Below are 26,594 nucleotides of genomic sequence, written 5' to 3' on the forward strand. Positions count from 1 at the left end.
ACTATTAGCCAGACTCATCAAGAAAAAAAGGGAGAGGACTCAAATCAACAGAACTAGAAATGAAAAACGAGAAGTAACAACTGACACTGCAGACATACAAAGGACCACTGGAGATTACTAGAAGCAACTATATGCCAATAAAATGGGACAACCTGGAAGAAATGGACACATTCTTTGAAAAGCACAACCTTCTGAGACTGAACCAGGAAGAAATAGAAAACATAAACAGACCAATCACAAGCACTTAAATTGAGACTGTGATTAAAAATCTTCCAACAAACAAAAGCCCAGGACCAGATGGCTTCACAGGCGAATTCTAACCAACATTTTGAGAAGAGCTAACACCTATCCTTCTCAAACTCTTCCAAAATATAGCAGAGGGAGGAACACTCCCAAACTCATTCTACAAGGCCACCATCACCCTGATACCAAAACCACACAAAGATGTCACAAAGAAATATCAGGCCAATATCACTGATGAACATAGAAGCAAAAACCCTCAACAAAATACTAGCAAACTGAATGAACCAGCACATTAAAAGGATCATACACCCTGATCAAGTGGGGTTTATCCCAGGAATGCAAGGATTCTTCAATATACGCAAATCAATCAATGTGATACACCATATTAACAAACTGAAGGAGAAAAACCAGATGATCACTTCAATAGATGCAGAAAAGGCTTTCGACAAAATTCAACACCGATTTATGATAAAAACCCTCCAGAAAGTAGGCATAGAGGGAACTTACCTCAACATAATAAAGGCCATATATGACAAACCCACAGCCAACATTGTTCTCAATGGTGAAAAACTGAAACCATTTCCACTAAGATCAGGAACAAGACAAGGTTGTCCACTCTCACCATTATTATTCAACATAGTTTTGGAAGTTTTAGCCACAGCAATCAGAGAAAAAAAAGAAATAAAAGGAATCCAAGTTGGAAAAGAAGTAAAGCTGTCACTGTTTGCAGATGACATGATACTATACATAGAGAATCCTAAAGATGCCACCAGAAAACTACTAGAGCTAATCAATGAATTTGGTAAAGTAGCAGGACACAAAGTTAGTGCACAGAAATCTCTTGCATTCCTATACACTAATGATGAAAAATCTGAAAGAGAAATTAAGGAAACACTCCCATTTACCGTTGTAACAAAAAGAATAAAATACCTAGGAATAAACCTACCTAAGGAGACAAAAGAGCTGTATGCAGAAAATTATAAGACACTGATGAAAGAAATTAAAGATGATACAAACAGATGGAGAGATATACCATGTTCTTGGATTGGAAGAATCAACACTGTGAAAATGACTCTACTACCCAAAGCAATCTACAGATTCAATGCAATCCCTATCAAACTACCAATGGCATTTTTCACAGAACTAAAACAAAAAATTTTACAATTTGTATGGAAACACAAAAGACTCCGAATAGCCAAAGCAATTTTGAGAAAGAAAAACGGAGCTGGAGGAATCAGGCTCCCAGGCTTCAGACTGTACTGCAAAGCTACAGTAATCAAGACAGTATGGTATTGGCATAAAAACAGAAATATAGATCAATGGAACAGGACAGAAAGCCCAGAGATAAACTCACACACATATGGTCACCTTATTTTTGATAAAGGAGGCAAGAATATACAATGGAGAAAAGACAGCCTCTTCAATAAGTGGTGCTGGGAAAACTGGACAGCTACATGTAAAAGAATGAAATTAGAACAGTCCCCAACACCACACACAAAAAAATAAACTCAAAATGGACTAAGACCTAAATGTAAGGCCAGACACTATAAAACTCTTAGACGAAAACATAGGCAGAACACTCTATGACATAAATCACAGCAAGATCCTTTTGGACCCACCTCCTAGAGAAATGGAAATAAAAACAAAAATAAACAAATGGGACCTAAGGAAACTTAAAAGCTTTTGCACAGCATGGAAACCATAAACAAGACAAAAAGACAACCCTCAGAATGGGAGAAAATATTTGCAAATGAAGCAACTGACAAAGGACTAATCTCCAAAATTTACAAGCAGCTCATGCAGCTCAATATCAAAAAAACAAACAAACAAACAACCCAATCCAAAAACAGGCAGAAGACCTAAATAGACATTTCTCCAAAGAAGATATACAGATTGCCAACAAACACATGAAAGGATGCTCAACATCACTAATCATTAGAGAAATGCAAATCAAAACTACAATGAGGTATCACCTCACACCAGTCAGAATAGCCATCATCAAAAAATCTACAAACAATAAATGCTGGAGAGGGTGTGGAGAAAAGGGAATCCTCTTGCACTGTTGGTGGGAATGTAAATTGATACAGCCACTATGGAGAACAGTATGGAGGTTCCTTAAAAAACTACAAATAGAACTACCATACAACCCAGCAATCCCACTACTGGGCATATACCCTGAGAAAACCATAATTCAAAGAGTCATGTACCACAATGTTCACTGCAGCACTATTTACTATAGCCAGCACATGGAAGCAACCTAAGTGTCCATCGACAGATGAATGGATAAAGAAGATGTGGCACATATATACAATGGAATATTACTCAGCTATAAAAAGAAGTGAAATTGAGTTATTTGTAGTGAGGTGGATGGACCAAGAGTCTGTCATACAGAGTGAAGTAAGTCCGAAAGAGAAAAGCAAATACCGTATGTTAACACATATATATGGAATCAAAAAAAAAAAAAAACAAGGCTATGAAGAACCTAGGGGCAGGACAGGATAATGACGCATAGAGAATGGACTTGAGGACACGGGGAGGGGTAAGGGTAAGCTTGGATGAAGTGAGAGAGTAGCATGGATTAACATATACTACCAAATGTAAAATAGATAGCTAGTGGGAAGCAGCCTCATAGCACAGGGAGATCAGCTCGGTGCTTTGAGACCACCTAGAGGGGTGGGATAGGGAGGGTGGGAGGGAGACGCAAGAGCGAGGAGATATGGGGATATATGTATATGTATAGCTGATTCACTCTGTTATAAAGCAGAAACCAACACACCATTGTAAAGCAATTAGACTCCAATAAAGATGTTTAAAAAAAAAAAAGGTTGAGACCCACCCAAAAACTGCAGGGCAAATCAGAAGTAGAGCTGGAAGCGGGCCTTTGTTCTTATCCCTTGGGCCATCGACTAATGGTAGTGTCTCCCGAGTAATTCAACTGCTATCTGCTTGGCCAGGGAAAGTGCAGCCTCAGATAATGAGAGGACTGCAGAGCACGTCCTTTGGTCTACCGCATTCCCTCAGAGATAACTTAGGACTTCACCACCACTGCCCTGGGACGGTTTTTTCTGCTTCTATTTTCCCTGTAGACAGAGCAGAATCTTCAAGCAAGTTGAACCTTTGAGCAGCAAATGGGTTAATCAAGAGGTCCCAGCCCAGAAGAACAACTAAGAACTCAGCCTGACTTTATTAGAGCCATGGGCTCTGTCTGGTTGTGAAAGAAAAGTGAATCTGAGCAAAAGCGAAGGAGAACTGCTTTAGTCAGGCAGGGAGCATTCAGCGACTTTCTCTGAAGGTCACGAGTTATCTATTATAACCGTAAGCAAGGCCTGATGCCCTTTGATTTTACAAAAGCAGACATCAAGGAAAGTCAACTGAAACCACAGCTATACTAAAAACACATAAATAAATCTTGATCCACAAGAGCACGCGGAGAGCATTACTGCAGGGAGGTCAGATGGCCGCTGTTTATCAACGTTTACGCATAATACATAAATGTTTTTGAAACCTCAAAGTTCTTTGATAATTGCAATATTATTTTCAAACAAACATGGTCGAACCTTAAACATTATAGCATTCAGATGATGTTTTCGAGTGATAGACCTCTAAGAGGTCACTTCAATATAACTGTCTATTATTTACTCTGGTTTTCGCTCTTAATAAAAAATAGATTAATATGAGTATATAGCTAAATACAATACTCTTTTTTAAAAAGTCACCGCAACCAGAGATGTTCAGAAATACTGAAGGAAAGTGGAAGTTTCCAAAACCCCAATGAGTGCTGTGAGCAGGGGCAGTGAACGCTTTGAGCCGCTCCCCACTTAGTAGTGGCCCAAATGCCACATCTCAAATCGATGTTTAAGAGAAACAACTAGGGAGTTGGATTGTTACTTCAAAGATTAAAAACCCTTCCATCATCCAAGCTCCTGCCCATCCGTGTGCAAGGAACTCCGATGTGTATGCCCGGCATGTGGTCACTTCACCAGGCACAGTGTCTTCACTGTCAGGGAGAATGCCAACTGCATGAAAACATGGACATAAATGCATTCCTTTTGAGATTTTTTAAAACACAGAAGTGAAGGCAAAATGGAAACTCAGACAGGAACTCTAATGATTTTTCCCCCCAGGGAATCGGTAAAAAATTACCACTCTACCAAGTTCTAGCTCCTAATGACTGGAGGGGTTTTTTGGTTTTTTTGTATGTCTTTTTTTTTAAAAACACGAATTGGGGTTTTTCTTCTCACAAACATTACATGTTTATGGAGAAGATACAGAAAATACAGATAAGACCAAAAAATACTTAATAAAAAAGCACAAGCCCACCATTCTCAACCTCTTGGTATAATCCTTTCAGTTGTTTTAGTGTCTACAGTATAATCATTTTGTTTTTATAAATATGGGCTACTATATACTGTTTTGTAACTTGATATCTTTGTTTATCAATTTCCACATTAATATTCTTTAACCACATTATTTTTAATAGTTGCAAGGTATTCCGCTGAATAAATGCACCATAATCTATTTAACCATTGCCCTATTTTAGACATTTCTGGCTATTTTCAATGTTTCAAAATTTAAGAAGATTATAAACAATGTTGTCTTTGACATCCACATATACACAGTTCTGGCAACGTTCATGATGATTCTTAAAGAATATTTCCTGTAACTAAAGTATCTGGATTAAAGAGAACATGCATTTTAAAGCCTTTGATGTGCATCGCTGGTTGCCCTCCCGCTCACCGCAGCAGTTCACATGAACACCTGCCTCTCCCACGTGCTGGCCAGCAGTAAACCGTGCCACTTTTTTTGTCTTAAGATTTTTTTTTTTTTGACGTGGACCATTTTTTTTTAAGTCTTTATTGAATTTGTTACGGTATTTCTTCTGTTTTCTGTTTTGGTTTTTTGGCTATGGGGCACGTGGGATCTTAGTTTCCCGACCAGGGATCGAACCCGCACCCCCTGCATTGGAAGGCGAAGTCTTAACCACTGGACCGCCAAGGAAGTTCCTGTGTCACTTTTTAAATTTGCTAAAATGGTCCCCAAATAGCACTTGCTTTAATTTCGTACTCATTTAACTACTCAGGAAGTTGAGTGTTTCCCCTATTTATTGCCCATCTGTATTCCTACTTTTGTAATAAGCAGAGACGTAATAAGCTTTTTCTAGCTCAACTTCCTGTTTCTCAGAATATAAGTGTCTCTCAGAAGAGAAGGCAACATCTTTGGGCAAGAAACAAAACGTATTTGCTTTGTGGGAGTTTAGTTTCCTTAAACAAACACTGCTTCAGACTAAGGGGAACAGGTTCGGATTGAATATGTAATAATTCAATCTCATGGTGATAAATGTTCAGGGCACAAATCAGAGAAGAGTTTAGAAGAAAGGGAGTTGAGAGAGCCGGGTTGAATTTGCACTATAGTTTGGAGGTACTTCCCTAAGAAACAGTCTGAGTAAGATGCATACACTCGCCACATCCTCTTACCCGAGCATCCTTCCCGACGACTCTGAAAGATCTTCTAGGTGTGGATCAGCCCCAAGTGAGCAGAGCTGAACCAGGGTGTGGGGGGCAGTTTAAGAGTTCAACAACTCCCCTGGGATAAGACAGGACAGAAGACCTGGGCTTTGACTCACAGAGTTCTGCAGTGACTGCGTGACCTTAGCAAGTTACGTAACCTCCATGAGCCTCAGTTTTCCCATTTGTGAAATGGGATAATAGCATTTATTATTATCCCATTTCCATGGACAAGATCGTTGTGAGAATGATTGGGAGGCGAAGCTCCTAGCTCTGCAGTTAGCACACAGTAGGCTTTCAATAATAGCTCTGATAGGAATGAATCCAACCATGTCACAAATATTTATTGAGTGTCACTGAAGGGTCAGGCACCGCGCTGGGCACCTGGGTATTACAACAAATGATAAACCACAGGTAAGCTAATTATATAGCTGTAGAAGGTGATAAGAATGAACAGAGAGCAGGTGAAGGCAAGGCGGGCAGGGCAGGGGGCAGACCTCCTGAGAAGGTGACTTTGGAGCAAAGACTTGAAGGGAGGGAGGGAGGGAGGAAGCCTGGTGCCTGGGAGAGGCAACCACCCCAGGAATGCCCGGGGCAGGCATGAGTCTGGCTGTTCTAGGACCAGTGCCGCTGAGCGGAATGAGCAAGGGGGCAGGTGTGGACGGTGCGCAGCTCGTGCAGGGCCCCGTGGAGCACTGTGGGGCGGATCCTAGCCCACGTCCCTGCCGCTGCATTGGTTTCTGGGCCTTGAAGGAGCTTAGAGGCCAGTCTGGCGGACTGTGCACAGTTTGGGCTCCCTGGGAGGAGGGTTTCTCATCCTCCCGGATCAGCCTTATAAAGGCTCGAGCTAGCTGGAGTCTTTGGAGCCCGTATGTTACCTGGGGGGGAAGCAAACCTTCCCATGGATCTCAGAGAGGCTCCCAGAGGCCACTCCCGTGCTTCGCCTGCCTGTACCCACCAGGGGTTCAACCCTAGGACAGAACGTTCTGGAGCCGCCCTTGCTTGCTTCCCCCTCGGGGAAGCATTTCCTCAGTGCTTTCACCTTTCTCAACTATTCTCCACTATAAACACCAGGAAGGTGCTGAGTCATCCTCCAACACCTGCGCTCCGAGATACCACCCCAGACTCTCATGACCTTAGGGCATCCAAGAAGCGGAGGGTAACTCCGTCTGGCTCTGCTAGGACCGCTGTGCGACCCAGGACAGGAGGCTGCCCTCAGCACGAGTTGGGAAGGGCCCACGAGAGGAGCTGTGTGAACTGAACAGCTACTGCCTTGGACAGCACAGTCCTAGACTGTTCAAGAATCCTTAACAAACACCATACTTTACTCGGGTTTGAAACTGCCAGGGCTCAACCTGTGTGTTTCTGAAACCTCACCGTGATATGAATCTCCTAGGGCTCTTGTTAAATTGTAGGTTCGGACTCCAGCAGGCCTGGGGTAAGGCTGGAGATTCTGGTTTCTGACAAGCGCCCAGGTGGCGCCAGTGCTGCTGGGTCCCACATTCTGAGTAGTGAGTGTGCAGAGCAGGGGTCTTCATGGAGGCAGGACCACCCACAGGAGACAGTGGCTGGAGCCAACAGATGGGCTGGAGCTGCTGGCATTTAGTGCATTGAATCAAGGATGTCAGCTGTTCTTCAAGGTCTAGCCTGCTTCTGCCGTGACTTCTGAATACTCGACTGGACATTCGTGGAGACTGGGGAAGTTTGTCTGACGTGCACAACATGTTCCACTAAAACGCAACAAACTCCAAGGAACAGAAAGGTTAAAGTACTAGCTCTGGACCACACTCCTTGCCACTAAAGGAGCTGGAAGGTGAACCAAGACGTTGGTTTCTAGAAGCTGAGTTCTTAACCACTGTATTACGCCACGGAATATGAGCATTCATTTGATTCCCAAGGCAATCCAGTGAAAGGAACAACTCTTCAGACTTCCCTGGCGGTCCAGGGGTTAAGGCTCCACGCTTCTAATGCAGGGGGCGCCGGTTCGATCCCTGGTTGGGGAACTAAGATCCCACATGCTGTGCGGTATTGCCAAAAAAAAAAAAAAGAACAACTTTGAATCCATCTCCTTGATGAGGACTCTGAAGTTTAGGGAGTCCTTATGATTGTTTAAGATCACTGAATAAGTCAAAGACCCATGACTGTAACTGAAGCCTCCACGGCCCCTCACCCAAGGCTCCACCTAACATATCAAGCACATATCACATGTTTAGGCACAGAGTAAACATTCAATGTTTTTGAATAATGAATAAAGTAATAAAAAGGCCTGCCTATGAACAGACACTACATTTAAAACACCACAGAGCAATCTCAAAAAAAAAGAAGAGCAAAGTTGGAGGACTTTACTCAACTTCAAGACTTCCTACAAAGCTACGGTAATCATGTCAGTGTGGCCTTGGCATAAGGACAAAGAGATCATTGGAGCACGATAGAGAACTAGGAAAACATCCACATTTATATGGTCATTTGATTTTTAACAAAGACACCAAAGTCAATGGAAAAATGAGTCTTTTTTTTTTAAATGGTGCTGGAGGGGACTTGCCCGGTGGTCCAGTGGTTAAGACTCTGCACTTCCACTGCAGGGGGGTGCAGGTTCGATCCCTGGTTGGGGAACTAAGATCCCACATGCCACGAGACGTGGCCAAAATAAATAAAATAAATAATAATGGTGCTGGAATAACTGTGTATTCATATGGGGAAAAATGAACCTCAGTCTGTACCTTACACCATTCACAAAAAGGAATGAGCTGGAGCATGGACCACACATAAAAGCTAAACTTTTATAAAGCTTCTAGAAGAAAACATAGGAGAATATCTTCATGACTTATGGGTAGATAAGACAGAGAAGTAACCATGAAAGAAAAATCTGACGAATCAGACTTCATCAAAACTAAACACTTCTCATCCAAAGACACCACTACTTATTATCAATTACTCTCTGTATGAATGAAAATGTTCACAATAAGATGTAAAAAAGAAAACCACCATCAGAGTACAGCAAGGCTTTTCCCAGCTCTCAAGCTAAGTAAGATATCACCTCTGCGCTCCATGTTACGCTCCAGTTTATCCCACAAGACAACACGGCACTCGTGTCACCTAACAATCCAATTTGACGTCATGGCAACAATCACACGTCGCGTGTCAAGGATATCAGACAAGACTCACGTGTCTCAAGCCTCCTGAGAATAAAGTGTTGGGCGCTGGACTGGATGAGATACCCTCTTGCTTCAAAACAGGGCTAGTAGGGCATCTGGGACTCTCTTGATTAAGAGGATTCAAAATATCTGGTGCGCTGACCTTCTGAAAAAGAAAACAGAGAATTAGCATAGTACAGTCTGCATCCCAGTTTGAGTTTGTTCAAATGTGATGACTTCAGCAAGCATGGCCTGCATGTCACTAATATGCAAACTTCCGGGTGCCGAGTAAGAGGCCACACTTCCGTTTGGATAAATGCCTACACGCGGGGCCCCAAGACAGACATCACCAAGCTCTGGGACATTCGTGAACAGTGGTGGGTGGGTTACTTATGGATTAGTGCAAGTCTTAAAGAAACTGATGTCCACATTTGACCTTATTAATGGTGTAGGCATTTAATCACATGAAATATAGTATTCAGCCTGACAGCCTCTAATGTGCTTATAAAAAAAGGAAAAATCAAAATATGTCTCTAAATTTTATAAAAATATTTTTTTAATAGTTGGCACTTATATAACATGTACATCTTGTGCTTTCTAATATGGTAGCCACTAGCCACATGGGGCTATTTAAATTCCAATCAGTTAAAATCAAATAAAATAAATTCAACTCCTTGGTTACACTAGACACATTTCAAGTGCTCAGTAACCACATGTGGCAGTGGCAGTGGCAGGAAAGTTCTGTCGGACAGCGCTAGTACAGAGCAGGGAGGTAAACCTCATCCTGGTCGAAAAGACAAAGTTTCCAAATCGAGACTTTAGGTTTTGACATTGGGTTGGAAGCAGAACTTGGAAATATAAACAGCTGCACTATGGTCATAATTTTCAGGAATAAAAAAGCTAAGACTATTACAGAACAAATGAAAGACGTGATTACCTCTAGATTTATTTTCACGCTCTCAATTCCCAGAACTCAACTCAATTCTATCAGACATTTGTTAAGCAACACTCTATTCAATGTGCCGCTGCTCTACGTCCTGGGAGTGGGAAGAAGCTGGGGGGGGGGGGCGGGAAGGAGGAGAAGATGCTTGTCTGCCCTCCACAGGCTCACTAGCTCATCAGAAATACGCACCATTAAAATGGAAGTATGAGCCACGTCAACAGGAAAGAGTGGGAGGCCTCATGCAGAAGAGGCACCTGGGATGGTCTTCAGTGGGAGTGTGACCTGAGTGGGTGTCAAGGGCTGGCTGGGGAAAGACCCAAAGGTAAGGCATCCCGAGTGGAGGGGCTGTCGTGATGGTCAGGTATGGAGCATGTTTCTAGACCTGCTAGAGGCCAAAGCAACGGCAGAGACTCGGACGCGAGATGACACACGCACAGTGATGCGTGATGTCGTCCAGAGGACAGGTAGCTCGGGGACACTAAAGTGTGGGCACAGGGAGGAGACATAGGGCTGGAAGAGCCGGAGATCCAAAGGGAGGATTTCAGAAATGAAGGTGTTAGAAAAGGTTTTTCGTATAGTTCAAAAGCCCGTGTGCTACACCTACTGATGTTATGTCACCAGGTCCATGTGACAATCTCCCTAAGCCTCAGTAAGTGTAAACAGGGTCGCATGCACTACCCACCTGAGGGGTGGTGTGAGGGTAAAAAGAGAGCCCAGGCAAAGCTTTTAGCAAGAGCCTGGCACAAAGTAACAAGTGCTGGTAATTTAGGTTTATATTTAGATAACTTAGGTAGCAGTTTAGCGGCTATGTTATCTCAGGGCATCTTTACAAGATCACTGTGCTGCTCTGGGCAGAACAGGTATTATCACCGTCATTCCCGGGGGGGCAGGGGGTGTTCGGAGGCTCAGGGAGTTCAAGTGATGTGACGGGGATGGAGGCTGGATTTAGCATCTTGAGAGCACGTGGAAGTCCCAGCAGGAGAGTAAGGCTGTGCTCACCCGCTTGCCTACACAACAGTCTGTCTGGGGACATCCTGAATAGAGCCCACTGCTGCAGAAAAGGGCACTTGTCCTGTCCAGCTAACCAAAGCTGTCACACCAACCCTGAAAACAGCCAGGTGGTGGCACCTGCCACAGCCAGGTCACCTCAGCCGGACTAGAACCCAGGTTTTCTGACCCTAAAGTCCGCTTCCCCTCACACTCCAGTGCATCTGCTTCTGGCTCGGTCAATCCTGCTGGAAAGAGTAATCCTTTCCCTGAAGACCTTTATTAGGTGAGATCTCTTACAGTTTAGGTACCTGGAGAGTCTCCCTGACGATCACACCTGAACGTGCAGCCTTTATGGTTTCAATAGTTTCAATCAGAGATCGGGACAGATTTTAACCAGAGGTTACTGGAAGCAGGACATAGGACAGAACGAGTGTATCCACGGACCAGGAATAACCGGGCACATTGCAGGCCTGCCTTTGCCTTTCGTGTGGCCTTGAAGCCAGCAGGGAGCTTTGGGGGTCACGTGGAAGCCCCGGGGGCTTGGAAGGAGGTGGAAGCCTTTCCCTGTTCTGAACCACTTTCCAAATTCAATAAAATTGAATCTTAAGCCTCATTTGGCCTGTACCCACACCCCAGCCAATGGACGGGTTTATAAGTACGTTTTTCAGACTGCTTGCTGGTTAACTATGAAGTAAGAGCACGAAGAAACCTATGGAGAAAACGGGCAGAAGGGTGATCTTGGGGCGGCCGGAGGCCTGGGATACCCTGGTGGTGACGTTGACCGCGGTGTCGGACTGACTTCTCCTCTCCGACCGGCCCTCACACTGCCTGGGACCCACAGCTGGGCGTTGCTTGTCAGAGGTCATGTCGTTCTGCGACTTGGAGAGTTCTAGAAAATCAATACAAGGATGACAGGTGGGAGCGCGCAGCTCTGCCAGGACCTGTGGGAACCCTCCTCCAGGATTCCTGCACCCCGAGCTCTGGGGCCAGGAGGAGAGTCCCCAACACCGTGCTGGACCCGGGGCACCTGCACAGGACCGAGGGGCTGGATCCTGAACGTGGGTGACTGTGTGTCCCCACATCTCTGCAGGTGGAGCCACCGTCAGGGTGGGGGTTACGGGCGACCTCCCAACCCAGGTTACTCTGCATTCAGGGCACATGTCCCGAGTGTCTGGTTGTCCAAATGCAAAGAAGGCAGCCGAACAAACCAGCTGTTTTTTTACAAAGATTGTATAACTAGATACCACATCTTGAGATGAAAGCAAGACTTGGGGTATCCTCATAACCATTTCGGGAAGCAAACCCTGAAAAGATGACTTAAAATTTTTCTTTTACAGTATAATAGTCTAGAATAAAGATGAGTGAAGGGAAGAGGAAGGACCCACACACAGTGAGAGCCTCTCAAAGGTGAATGCATCCTTTAAAAAGAGCTTCCTTTTCCCATGAGATCCTTGTCTCTATCTTGAAACTACCTTTAGAGTAGCGCCGTCCAACAGGGAGATAATACAGCTCACATATGTCATTTAAAATATTCTAGTAACCTCACTTTAAAAACTAAAAAGAGACAGGTAAAATTAATTTTAATACTATATTTCATTTAATACTATATTTCATTTAATGCAAAATATCCAATGTATTGTGAAAATATATAATCGATAGTAAAATTATTAATGAAAAATTTCACTCTTTTTTCGATACTAAGATTCCGGAATTCAACGTGTATTTCACTCCGGCCCCATTTCGAGAGCCACGTGTGGTTAGAGGTTACCATATAGGACGGTGCAACTCCAGAGCATGCCTCTGTCTTCTGATCCACCATGAGTCCTCAGGCTTTGCTATTTATTAGGCATCTCCTGCATGCACTGAGCAGGGGTAAGGCTGTGGATCATCTCTTTTCTCTAGAGGAGATCCTGCACATGGCTCGCCAAAGCGCCCGGGTATTCATCTTTCCCCCCAGGATGTGTCAGAGCCCCTCCTCTCCGAGAGCAGTGCCAACCACACTGTTCTCAAGTCTACTGTCTGGACTCTTTGGGGCATCCTTCTACACCAGGCAGCTAGAAAGGTCCCAACACACACCAGCCCTCAGAGCTGTCGCTGATGCAAATACAGGTGGAGAGGTGGAGGGGTGAAGGGCCCAGGGCTGTGGCTTTCCCCAGGAGCCAGAGACAGAGAGTGGCCCTTCCCCAGCCAAGGTCACCGGCCAGGCCTTGGCCAGTGGGAATGGCTGGCCTGGACGGTGGTAGAAGAACCCCTGGAGAAGCATCCACTTACTTTTCATGTGGGTGGTGACAGACAGGAACAAATTTTCCACAGACTTATTAAATCCTTTAAACTGACCAAGTTCCTGGAACTAAGAGAGAGACAGAAGGAGAGAGAATGAGAGTTATGTCTGATGACCTGTTTCCCCTGGCAGCCTCCAGGCCGCCAACCCCCAAACCCAGGCACGTGTGGGCGAGGGTGGGTGTGCGTTCTCGGGTTGTGTGCGGACGTGCGTGTGTGTCTGGGGCAGAGGGCACTGTCCTCTCTTTACTCAGCTTCTCCCCTCTGAGTTTTGACACCTGCATTAAAGGCAGGGGCATCACCACGGGGTTGTTGACAAGATAGCAACTACCTCATAGAAATAACAGCTGACACTTCATGGGCTCGAAGACTGTGCCACGTAAACTCCTGCTTCTTTAGCCTCCTTCTCTTAGGACCCCACCCCAGCTCTGCACAGAAGGGATGCCAATACAGGCAGAATGCACGTGACACAGGGCTGAGGGTGGTACCAGGGCCAAGGTAAGCAGACTGGAGCCAATGGTTAGCTCCACCTCCCACAACAGAAGAGAGAAGCAAAAGGAAGAGAAACAGAAATGGGATCCCTCCCCTGTGCGAGTCTCATCCATCCACCCACCCGCCCACCCACCCATCCACCCATCCATCCACCCACCCATCCACCCACCCGCCCACCCATCCACTCACCCATCCACCCACACATCCACCCGCCCATCCACCCGCCCATCCACCCGCCCATCCACCCGCCCATCCACCCACCCACCTATCCATCTATCCATCCACCCACCCACCCACCCACCCACCCACCCATCCACCCACCCACCCACCCACCCCAGGAATATGTCTTGAGCACATCTGTGCTTGAGTAACTTCAGAGCACTTGAAATCTCTCTCTAGGAGAAAGTAGAGCAGAATTTTGAAGGTCACTCCAGGGTCTCAGTTTGAAATTGAAAAAAGAATACATATTCTGTCTCTCTCACCAGCAGACAGGTATATCCTCCTTTGTTCAGATATAGTTACTCCCCTTAATACACAGAGTAATAACAATGAAAATAATCAAGACCATGTGTTTCTATAGCACTTTACAGTTTCCAAGTACCAGCAGAGACGTTATTTTGTTAATTTCTCACACCACCCACGGGAGGTGAACCAGACAAGAAGAATTATTTCCACCTCCCAGGTGGAAGCCCAGGTAAGTCCCCCATGATCACACAGCTAACTTCCTTGGACGGAAACAGTCCTGGTCTTATGTTAGCGCCTACGAACCCTCAAAGACACACACGCACATTTCCAGATACTCCCAGGCCTGCGAATCACACACCTGCGCATCAACCTGTATTTCCCTTTCCGCCCCCAGAGACCCCTGACACGTGGCAGCCCATCCAGAACCCCACGCTCAAGGGCACAGTTAGGGGAGAGAACCAACAAAATGACAAGAGTAAAAAGATGGGGATGCAGGGTGCAGGCGAGGACATGGGGTACAGGCAGCACATGTGTCCACTGACAGTGCGGGGGACGGGGGATGGTCCCATGGCCCCCAGAGCGTGATGGAAGTGCAGACACCAGGCAGGGCCCAGCACTCCCCAGCCTCCGATCGGGGCCCCCATTCTCTCGCCTTATGACCCACTCCAGCCACGGCTGGATCCCTTTGCCGTGAGGCTGAAGCTCGCAGGTTCCCCCTCTCCTCCTCTCGCATTTCCCCTTCCCAGGAGGCACACAGAACAGGCACGTTACCCTGCCAGGGCCGCCGCCGCACTGGCTTCCACTGAGAGGGGGTGGAGAAGAAGGAACCACGGAAATTTTGCTGCTGAGGAAAAATACAAGGGTAAGAAAGGAGATATGAGTCTTCAAATATTAGTCTTAGAAATACACAACATTTGTATTTATCCTATAATTCAAGTTCTCTGCCTTTTTTTTTTTTAAACACTGCCTCACTTTTCAGAAGAGGGGTCAGCAGCCTGCCTGGATCTGCTCTGCACAGGGCCTGATTCCCTGGGGGCTGGAATGTGGGAAATGGGCGTCATGTGGTCTAAGGTCTGGGCGTTGCACTCCATCTGTGTGCTGCAGAATAGCTGGGGTGCTCGGGACCGGCTCTGTGGAATCCGGGCTCCACACGTGTGTGCCGTGTGGCCTTGAGCGCCCTCTCAGTGGACACCATGCAGCAGAATTCCCCACATGTCATGGATGTAAAAACTGACCATAAGAGCAATTAGAAGCTTGTGCTAAGAGAAGTGGGGGTGGGGGTGGGGGGATGGAGTAAAAAAATGAAAAAGTCCTGAGATTGGAAAATCTCACCATGAGCAAGAAAAAAGCTGCTGGTGGAGAGCTTCCAGTAATACTGTAATAAATTCAGCACAGTCAGGTGTGTGAATTACTGCTATAGCTTCAGGACGGCTGGGCGTTCAGTAAAGTTACTGTGTCTCAGGCCAATATTCAAATCCACCAAGGTTTATTCCACAAATGTCTCCAAGGTGTCAAGCGCTGGGCAAGATGTTGGCGACATGAATGATTCATAAAGGCAAAGGCTTGGTTCAGAGTCTCACTGGACGCGCCATCAGAAACAATATTTAGTTTGCTCACAAGATTTCAGAATTCAAGGAACAAAATGTTTTGTGAGAAAATCCTATGCTAGCTCCTTCTAGCTTTTCATAAGAATCTGGAAACATCTCTGAATCTTTCTCAGGCACTTTATCATCTTTTTTAAAAGAAGTTACATTCCAAAGCAGTGGCATCTGAAAGTCAAGAGATCTGTCCGTTCTTTCAGCACGTCCTTAGTGCTCTGGCCCGAGGGCCCAGGACGGCCTGTCCTTTGACTATGCTCACCTCAGCTTCTGATAAGATTTCAAGAGCTTTGCTCCAGCTGTCTCGTGCTTGCCTGGAAGAGATAACAATAAAGGTCATTTATTACTAAGAATATAACTTAGATGATGCAGATACAGGATGTAATAAATTAGAATTATTTTTCTAATATCACATCTTGTGATTAAAAAGTAAGACACCATTTTGGGGTGACAGAGATGCTCTAAAGTCAGACTGTAGTGATGCGTAACTCCATACATTTACCCAAAATCATGAAATTGTACATTCAAATGTTCCACTAAAGCTGCTGTTACACACACACACACACACACACACACACACACAGAGTAAGAGACCATACTTGCTGGAAATGACCGCTTTTATTGAAAGTTGATGCTGGATTAGATTTTTAAATTCTGGATAATTTGAAAACCAGTTCATGCTTCTAAGCTTCCATTTGTCCTTCGGAAACATTTCATAACGGAACGACTACATTCCTTTAAACATTCTTTGTTATGGAGATTAATTCAATCTTTTAAAAAATGTAATCTACTTATTTCTAGTTATAGAGGCTAATAAGCTCCTAAATAAGACTCCATTTGATAATAGTACTCTTTTTGTTTCAAGGAAAGGGGATTTTATGATGTATTAAGACCCCCAAAATAGAATTCTCCAAGTCCACAGTTCTGTGAACACAATGTTTCCTGACCCAATGCAAAGGGAGAGGTCAGCCCACTGCCACCCCGACCCCAGCTGGAGGCCAGAAGTGGATTCTGCTGCTCTGGGAAGTTCCCTAGAGGCTCCACAATGCCCAACACAGCTGAGAACCGCCAGACCTGCCATCCTAGGAGGTCAGTGGAGCTCCCGTCTTGTGTGTTCGGAAGGCTTTAATCCATCCCAAACTCCATAAGACAGGAGGACGGGCGGGGATAGTAAGACAATCAGGAATTACAGGGAGGCCTTTGGGAGGAGGGCATATGGCTCTGATATCAAGTCCAAAACCTTAAAGCTGGGGACAGCTAACCCCTCAGCTGACCTTGAGCTGACCACCACCCCGTCAGGGGTCCTAAATTAGGGGGCTCAGGGCGCACATCGGCCCTGAAATCCTATCTCAGATTTTGAGTCCACCTGCCCGTGTGCATTTTTCTGGGGTTCACAATGGTGGTCACCAAATTCTAACAGGAGTCTCTGAGCCATGTCCCTGCCCCACCACAAAATAATTCTTTAAGAACAAAAAAGGCCTCACCCAAAGGCTGAGTGCTCAGCTAGCAGAACCAGCTAGTAATGGGTGAAATCCCGTATCTGCGGGACCCACAGGCAAGAAGAGAGCCAGGCCAGAAGCAAAAAGACAGCCACCCTAAGTGCAGTGGAGTTGCGAAAGCAGAGAAAAACAAGGCAAACAGAAAGGAGAGAGAGACGCCGTTCGTCCAGCCTGTCCTGGGTGAAAATGCAGAATCCAGGGGACAGGGTGCTGGCGAGCTGTGGGCTGTGTCACAGCTCAGGTGCTGCCGGCCCCTCCCCACTGCCCTGCCACCTCAGCCCCTCGTCCTCTCGACCCTGGACTGTTGTGGTCGCTTCCCAGAGGCACAGCCACCAGCTACAGCCCCTCCCTCCAAGCTGATGCTCTCTCCTCTGCTTACAGTCCCCCAGTGGCTCCCTACTGCCTTCGCGGAGGTCCCAGCCCCACTGGCATCCCTGGGCCTCCAGCCCGTTCTCCACTTACCCCGCCCCACCTCCCCAGGCTAATTGCCCTTCTACCTCAGGCCCGTACCTCCCTCCTAAACCCCAGCTTAGGCCCTGTCCCATTTCTAAATACCCGTCCTGAGCCCCAGGAGGCCCAGCCCACGCACAGGTCTCTGCTGCCCCCTGCTGGCTGCACCGGGCCGCACCGCCAGATGGCAAACATTCTAGGCTCTATGCCTTCTCTGTCTCATGCCCTCAACGTTGCACTTGGGACAGCAGCCACAGACAAGGTTAAAGGGTGGGGGCGTGTCTGTGTTCTGATAGTGGACATCGAAATTTGAATTTCCTGTGTTTTGTGTGTCACAAATATTATTCTTTTGACCATTAAAAAATGTAAAACCCGTTCTTAGCTCATGGGAAGTACGAAAACAGGCAGAAGGATAGGTTTGGGCTGTGGGACCTAGTTTGCCCCACGTCCTTGCTGCTCCAGGTGTGGATGGCAGCCCTCGGCAGGGCACCGGCGGGGAGCTTGTGAGCAATGCAGAGTCCCAGGGCCAACCCTAGCCCTGCAGGGTGGGCCTCTGCTCGCTGAAGGTTGAGGAGCGCCGCCCTGTGGCTCTGTCCCTGTTTATTGCCATTTTGCTTTTTTTTTTCCCTTTCTGTTCCTCAGCCATTTCTTACCAGAGGCTTCCTTAAAAAGCACTATTTACTTGTTAACATTTTTTTTTTAATGCATGTAACTACTATGAGGAAATGCTCGTGGAAACAAACGCCCCCCCTTCCCCCAAGGTCTCCTGACAGGCAGGCTGGGGCCCTGCTCTGGCTGCCTCGTTAGGCCTCACAGGGAGCAGCTGTGGGTCAGGGCCCCCAGGATCCTAGGCTTTGGGGCACGTTCAGGGAAGCGCAGTGGCATTTATTAGAAGCCAACTGTCCGCCAGGGGCTGTGCGGGGCACTCTGCATGCATTTGCTCCGTGGTTCGTCACCAGGTGTCATCCCAATTCTATAAGTGAAAACCAAGGCTCGCGCGTATTGTGCAACGGGTCCTGGGCTCAGCTCTCCCTGCTGCCACCCACCCTCCGGAGCACACACGACGTCCTGTCCTCTGCTAGCAACTCACAGCCCAAGTGGCTACAAAAGAAACTTCGACCGGCATAAGAAAGCTGCTTAGGGTTGAGCTGTGTCCTCTATGAAAAGATAAGTTGAAGCCCTACCCACAGGCAACTGTGAATGTGACCTTATTTCGAGATAGAGCCTTTGCAGATCAAGTTCAGGTGAGGACATTAGGGCGGGTCCTGAGCCAATAGGACTGGTGTCCTTGTAAAAAGGGAAAATTTGGACACAGAGGCAGACAGGCGCAGAGGAAAGGTAAGGAGGCGATGGCGGTGTCACGACAGAGGCAGAGACTGGAGTGGTGTGTCCACAAGCCAAGGAACACCAAGGGTTGCTGGGAACCGACAGGAGCTGGAAGAGGCAGCGAGAGATTCTCCCCAAGAGCCCGCAGAGGAAGCATGGTCCCTCTGACAACTTGACTTTGGACTTCCAGCCTCCAGAACTGTGAGACAATACGTCTCTGCTGTTCAAAGCCACCCAGTTTGCACTTTGTTACAGCAGCCGGGGAAAACTACTACAGAGGTCCCGTGTGATTCGGTCCCTACCGACCTGTCCAGTGCCACCTGCTGCCACCCCCGTCCCATTTGCAGGTCCAGCTGAAGCTGCACTCTCCTGATGCCCCACACCCACGAGACTGCACCTCTTCCACACCACTTGCTCCATCCTTCTAGTGGTTTATTCTCCAGATTCTGGGCCTGTCCTCACCAGGCTGGTCTCCTCATGGGTGCCACACACACTTGCTTTGAAATTCCTCTGACTGCACTGCGATCACTGGCATATGTCTGTCTCCCCCACTAGATGGTGACAACTTTGAGGACACGGGCCTTGTCGTATGTATCTCAGTGTCCCCAGCACCCAGCAGAGGGCTTGCCATGCAGAGGTGGTTACAATAAATGACAACAATAGAAACCAACGCTATTTTAACAAGCAGCGTGACATCATTTAATAAGCCGTACCAAATATGTACGAAACAAGGTCATTTTTTCACCACTTGGCCTAATTTCATCCATTTGTTCACATTAATTGCATGTAATACACACGGGCTCTTTACAGAGATGAGGATAACGGGACACAACCTCTGCTCAGAAGCAGGAGCTTATGATGCTATAAGCAGCCCCATGAACCGCAGGACGGCACAGAGGCTTCTCGATCAAAAAGCAACCTGCAACTGGCACAAGCACATCCGTGGCATCGTTATACATCTAAGGACTACCGTATATACTGTATCTACTTCCCCATCTAAAAACAATAGGGATAAGGCAACATACTTCAGGTGTTCATAAAAAGTCCTCTAGAACGGATGCCCATCTTGAGCCAGGCTCGAGTGTGACACTGGCCGAGAACACCAGTTGCCTACCAGCCAGCACCCTGGGCCTCAGGTCCTGCCACAGATGCCACGCCCTGTCACCCCGACACCTCTCTCTGGGGTGACATGTTTCCCAGGAAAGAGGGCATATGGCAGACTCCCTGGAATGCTCCAGTGCAACTCTGTCAACCAGCCACATCACGTGGTCACAGGTGACTGCAGGGCCTCACATCCTGAAGCATGGGATCTGTGTAGCTTAGTCTTTTTCTAAGACATGGTCGTTAACTTCCCCTCCTACACTGTAAGGCCCCACAGAAGCCCTTCACCCACGTAGTCACGGACACCCAGAGAGCCATGTCGGACAGCTGTGGAGCGAACAGACAGGGCCAACAAACGGAAGGGTGGCCTGGCCCAGAGCCGTCTCTCTGCTGGGGCCCATGGAGTGGGAGAGAAGCATCCTTCGTAGGAAACCATACTGTGCAGTTCCAGGCGTGACCCAAAGCAAAGCGCAGGTAGGTCTACCCACACAGAGCCTCCCTGGGAACTATACAAATACACTCCTTCATCAAAGCTGCTCTGTCCACCCCTAAGAGTTGGTTGTAATATATGGATTTTGTTAGAACACATTCTGCTGCATCTTCCAGAAAAATCATCACAATATACACACAAACCTAGGATGTCTACGATGTGAACAGTAGCCCCTCAGATGTGGCTCCCTTGTACAGTGCCCAACCTGTACAACTGTATGCGACAGTCCTGAGGGTTGGCCCACACTGGAGCTTAAGTACCCTCCAAATGCTAGAAAAAGGTGACTAAAACCAGAGGTTCGGTGTGTGTGTTGGCTGGGGTTGGGTATTGGACAATTATAATCTGTTTCAGGACTTGTTTCTTTCATAGGAAAGAAAAGGTCTCTAGGACAATAAAGTTTAAATAAACCAACCTTTGGCTCACTTATGCAAAGTGGAAAAATCTCTCCAAAAAATTGAAGAATTTTTTGAAGAATCAGAAGAATCAGAATGTGAAGAATCTTGATATCCTGTCATAAATGGTTTCAGAGCTGGATTCCAGAGCCTTTTTAGGTATATTTTAGCCCTTATAGAAGTTTCAGCTTAGATAGCACTGGGGCCAAGACATCATTCCAGGATGAAAGGAGACACAGTGCACAACTGTGAGTCAGCCACCAATGCCTGCCAGAAGAACTGAAATTAATAGATTTATAATCCTGCTGGCAGAAAGTGTATCTCATCCAGTGTCCTTCTGCCACTAGACATTACTCTTCTGCTTAGCTGCAAGAAAGAAAAATAATTTTTCCCTTTAATTAAGCTCCCTGTATTCTATCAGCAGAAATTCTGGATGGCTTCTGTGTTAATAATCCTCAAGATCTGGGCAGTAACTCTTCCACAAAGAGACACTTGAGGTTGAAGGTAACTGGTCCAGGAGTGGTGCGAACCTGGGGATAAATGGGTATAAACTGCTTTTCCACAGCCTTTAATTTTCTCTAAATATTGAATGTGGGTTTTAAGAGTTCTCTATCCTAAAGATTCTAGATATTAATCCCTTATCAGAAATGCGATTTCCAAATATTTTCTCCCATTTCATGGGTTGACTTTTTCTCTGTTGATAATATCCTTTGATGCACAAAAGTTTTTCATTTTGATGAAGTCTAGTTTATTTCTTTTTTCTGTTACCTGTGCCTTTCGTATCATATCTGAGAAATCACTGTCCTCTCAGACTTCAGACAATACTACAAAGCTACAGTAATCAAAACAGCATGATATTAGCACAAAAACAGACATATGGATCAATGGAACAGAATAGAGAGCCTGGTAATAAACCCATGCACCTACGGTCAATTAATCTTTGATAAAGGTGGCAAGAATATACAATGGAGAAAAGACAGTCTCTTCAGCAAGTGGTGTTGGGAAAGTTGGACAGTCACATGTGTATCAACGAAGTTAGAACACTCCCTCACACCATACACAAAAATAAACACAAAATGGCTTATAAAGACTTACATATAAGACATGACACAACAGAATTCCTGGAAGAGAACATAGACAAATATTCTGACATAAGTCATAGCAATGTTTTCTTAGGTCAGTCTCCTAAGGCAATAGAAATAAAAGCAAAAATAAGCAAATGGGACCTTGTCAAACTTGGTTTTTGCACAGCAAGGGAAGCCATAAACAAAAAACCTACAGACTGGGAGAAAATATTCGCAAACGATGAGACTGACAAGGGCTTAGTTTCCAAAATATATCAACAGTTCATACAACAATATCAAAAAAACAATCCAATGTAAAAATGGGCAAAAGACCTAAACAGACGTTTTTCCAAAGAAGATACACAAATGGCCAATAGGCACATGAAAAAATGCTCAACATCACTAATTATTAGAGAAATATAAATCAAAACTACAATGAGGTATCACATCACACTGGTCAGAATGGCCATCATCAAAATGTCTACAGATAATGAATGCTGGAGAGGGTGTGGAGAAAAGGGAACCCTCTTGCACTGTTGGTGGGAATGTAAATTGATACAGCCACTATGGAGAACAGTATGGAGGTTCCTTAAAAAACTAAAAATAGAATTACCATATGACCCAGCAATCCCACTACTGGGCATATATCCAGAGAAAACGCTAATTCAAAAAGATACATGCACCCCAATGTTCATAGCAGCACTATTCACAATAGCCAAGACATGGAAACAATCTAAGTGTCCATCGATAGATGAACAGATAAAGAAGATGTGATACATGTATACAATGGAGTATTACTCAGCGATTAAGAATGAAATAATGCCATTTGCAGCAATATGGATGGACCTAGAGATTATCATACTAAGCGAAGTAAGTCAGAGAAAATGAATAACATATGTTATCACCTATACGTGGAATCTTTTTTCTCAATTACAAATGACATTATTTTCAAAACAGAAACAGATTCACAGACATAGAAAACTTATGGTTACCAAAGGGGAAAGAGGGGTAGGGAGGGATAAACTAGGAGTTTGGGATTAACAGATACACACTACTATATATAAAATAAACAACAAGGACCTACTGTACAGCACAGGTAAGTATATTCAATGTCTTATGATAACCTATAATGGAAAAGAATTTGAAAAGAATTATATATATGAATATATATGAAACTGAATATATACACGAAACTGAATCACTTTGCTATACACCTGAAACTAACACAACATTGTAAATCAACTATACTTCAATTAAGAAAACAAAAACATTGTCAAAGCCAATGTCTTCTTTCCCTGTTTTAAGAGCTTTATAGTTTTAGGTCTTACTTTTAGGTCTTTGATCCTTTGAGTTAACTTTTGTTTAGTGTTAAGAGTCTAACTTCATTCTTTTACACATACACATCGTTTTCCCAGCACCCTTTATTGAAAAGGCTGTCCTTTCCCCATTGAATGATATTGGCACCCTTGTCAAAAATCACTTGACTATAAAACACAGGGAATATAGCCAACATTTTATAATAACTATAAATGGAGTATAACCTTTGAAAATTGTCAATCACTGTTGTACACCTGTAACTTATATAATATTGTACATCAACTATACTTCGATTAAAAAAAAAGTCACTTAATCGTATGCGCAAGAGTTTTGTTCTGGGATCTCTATTCTATTCCACTGGTCTACATGTCTGCCCTTATGCCAGGGCCTCACTCTTTGGATTACTGTGGCTTTGTAGTAAGTTCTGATATCAGGAAGTATGAGTCTTCCAGCTTTCTTTTTCCTTTTCAAGAAACAACCAAAACAACCCAATTCAAAAATGGGCAAAGACTTGAATATACATTTCTCCAAAGAAGACATAGAAATGGCCCAATAAGCAGATGAAAAGATATTAAACATCACTAAGCATTAGGGAAATGTAAATCAAAACCACAATGATATAGCAACTATGGAAAAACAGTATGAAGTTTCCTCCGTTTATTTCTTTAAAAATAGAACTACTACATGATCTGGCAATCCCACTTCTGGGTACATATCCAAAGGAGATGAAATTACTATTTTAAGGAAACATCTGCAGTCCCATGTTCATTGCAGCATTATTCACAATCGCCAAGACATGGAAACAGTCTAAGTAACCATCAACAGATAAATGAATAAAGAAAATGTGGCATACACACACACACACACACACACACACACGATGAAATATTATTCAGCCATAAAAAAGGAAATCCTGATATTTGCAACAACATGGAAAGACCCTGATAGCACTAAGCTAAATGAAATAAGTCAGAGAAAGAAAAGTATCACATGATGTCAATTATGTGTGGAATCTAAAACCACAGAACTTGTAGAAACAGAGGAGAATGGTGGTTGCCAAGAGCTGAAGGCTGGGGGAAATGGGGAGATGTTGGTCAAAGGCTACCAACTTTCACTTATAAGATGAGTAAGTTCTGGGGATCTAATGTATAGTGACCATGGTGACTACAGTTAACAATACTACATGTACACTTGAAAGGTGCTTTGAGTAGAGCATTAATGTTCTCACCATGACAACAACAAAATGGTACTTATGTGAAGGATGTGTTAACTTTATGGTGGTAAACATTTGAGATACATACATATATATATACATACATACATACACACACACACACACATATATATATATATAAATCATCAAGAAATAAAAAGAATCCATACACAGAACTGAATAAATGTCAGGCTTGCAGATACCCAATAAAGGCAGACTGAATGCCTAAAACCACCACAATTAGATATCACCTCATACCCATTACAATGGCTCTTAAAAAACAACAATAAAAAAGAGAAAACAAGTGTTAGCACAGATATGGAGAAATTGGAACCCTTGTGAATTTCTAGTAGGAATATAAAATGGGGCAGCCACTAGGGAAAAACAAAATGGCAGTTCCTCAGAAAATTAAACATAGAATTACCATTTGATCCAGCAATTCCAATTCTGGGTAAAAACACAAAAGAAGTGAAAGCTGGGACTTGAACAGATATTTCAGTGTTCATAGAAGCATTATTCATAATAGCCAAAAGGTAGAAGCAACCCAAGTGTCCACTGATACATGAATGGATAAACAAAATGTGGGATATACATCCAATGAAATATCATTCAGTCTTGCAAAGGAATAAAATTCTGATATATGCTACAACATGGATAAAACTTGAAGACATGCTAAGTGAAATAGGGACAAATATATTATGATTCCACTTATATGAGCTACTTAGAGTAATCAAAATCATAGAGACAGAAAGTAGAAGGGTGGTTGTCAGAGGCTGCAAGAGGGGGGCAGAAGGGACGGAGGAGTTGTTTAATGGGTACAGAGTTGCAGTTTTGCAAGACGAAAACATCCTAGAGATAGGTGGTGGTAGTGGTTAAAGAACAATGAAAAGTTACTAATGCTACTGAACTGTACACTTAGAAATAGTTAAAATCATAAATTTTATATTATGTATATTTTACAACAATAAAAAAATGAACCTGGAGTTCTTCAATTTAAAATGATGTCTTGGATAGCCTCATCCACCAGAGGGCAGACAGCAGAAGCAAGAAGAACTACAATCCTGCAGCCTGTGGAACAAAAACCACATTCACAGAAAGATAGACAAGACGAAAAGGCAGAGGGCTATGTACCAGATGAAGGAACAAGGTAAAACCCCAGAATAACAACTAAATGAAGTGGAGATAGGCAACCTACCAGAAAAAGAATTCAGAATAATGATAGTGAAGATGATCCAGGACCTCGGAAAAAACATGGAGGCAAAGATAGAGACGATGCAAGAAATGTTTAACAAAGACCTAGAAGAATTAAAGAACAAACAGAGATGAAAAATACAATAACTGAAATGAAAACTACACTAGAAGGAATCAATAGCAGAATAACTGAGGCAGAAGAATGGATAAGTGACCCGGAAGACAGAATGGTGGTATTCACTGCTGAACAGAATAAAGAAAAAAGAATGAAAAAAATGAAAATAGCCTAAGAGACCTCTGGGACAACATTAGACGCAACAACATCTGCATCATAGGGGTCCCGGAAGGACAAGAGAGAGAGAAAGGACCAAAGAAAACATCTGAAGAGATTATAGTCGAAAACTTCCCTAACACGGGAAAGGAAATAGCCACCCAAGTCCAGGAAGCACAGAGAGTCCCATACAGGATAAACCCAAGGAGAAACACGCTGAGACACATACTAAGCAAACTGGCAGAAATTAAAGACAAAGAAAAATTATTGAAAGCAGCAAGGGAAAAACAACAAATAACATACAAGGGAACTCCCATAAGGTTAACAGCTAATTTCTCAGCAGAAACTCTACAAGCCAGAAGGGAGCAGCATGATATACTTAAAGTGATGAAAGGGAAAAACCTACAACCAAGATTACTCTACCTGGCAAGGATCTCATTCAGATTCAATGGAGAAATCAAAAGCTTTACAGACAAGCAAAAGCTAAGAGAAGTCAGCACCACCAAACCAGCTCTACAACAAATGCTAAAGGAACTTCTCTAAGTGGGAAACACAAGAGAAGAAAAGGACCTACAAAAACAAACCCAAAACAGGGGACTTCCCTGGTGGCGCAGTTGATAAGACTCCACGC

At 44.5% G+C, this 26,594-nt stretch overlaps 1 protein-coding gene across 9 annotated transcripts in view; it reads right to left on the reverse strand.

The window, feature by feature from the left end:
• SYTL3 (synaptotagmin like 3) overlaps nucleotides 1–26,594 on the reverse strand; it is an 84,050-nt gene that overhangs the window by 19,720 nt on the left and 37,736 nt on the right. For 6 of the 9 annotated variants that reach the window (XM_067701641.1, XM_067701642.1, XM_067701643.1 and 3 more), the window contains 5 exons: nucleotides 15,912–15,963; nucleotides 14,823–14,895; nucleotides 13,086–13,164; nucleotides 11,579–11,703; nucleotides 8,913–9,047 (listed from right to left, as the gene is read on the reverse strand). In XM_067701641.1, coding sequence (XP_067557742.1) covers nucleotides 8,913–9,047; nucleotides 11,579–11,703; nucleotides 13,086–13,164; nucleotides 14,823–14,895; nucleotides 15,912–15,963 — 464 coding nt within the window. The remainder of the gene's footprint in view (nucleotides 1–8,912; nucleotides 9,048–11,578; nucleotides 11,704–13,085; nucleotides 13,165–14,822; nucleotides 14,896–15,911; nucleotides 15,964–26,594) is intronic. The other 3 variants (XM_067701637.1, XM_067701640.1, XM_067701638.1) reach the window with 2 other exon arrangements.

Source organism: Pseudorca crassidens, chromosome 13, assembly GCF_039906515.1.
Source record: "Pseudorca crassidens isolate mPseCra1 chromosome 13, mPseCra1.hap1, whole genome shotgun sequence".
NCBI classification, from domain to species: domain Eukaryota; kingdom Metazoa; phylum Chordata; class Mammalia; order Artiodactyla; family Delphinidae; genus Pseudorca; species Pseudorca crassidens.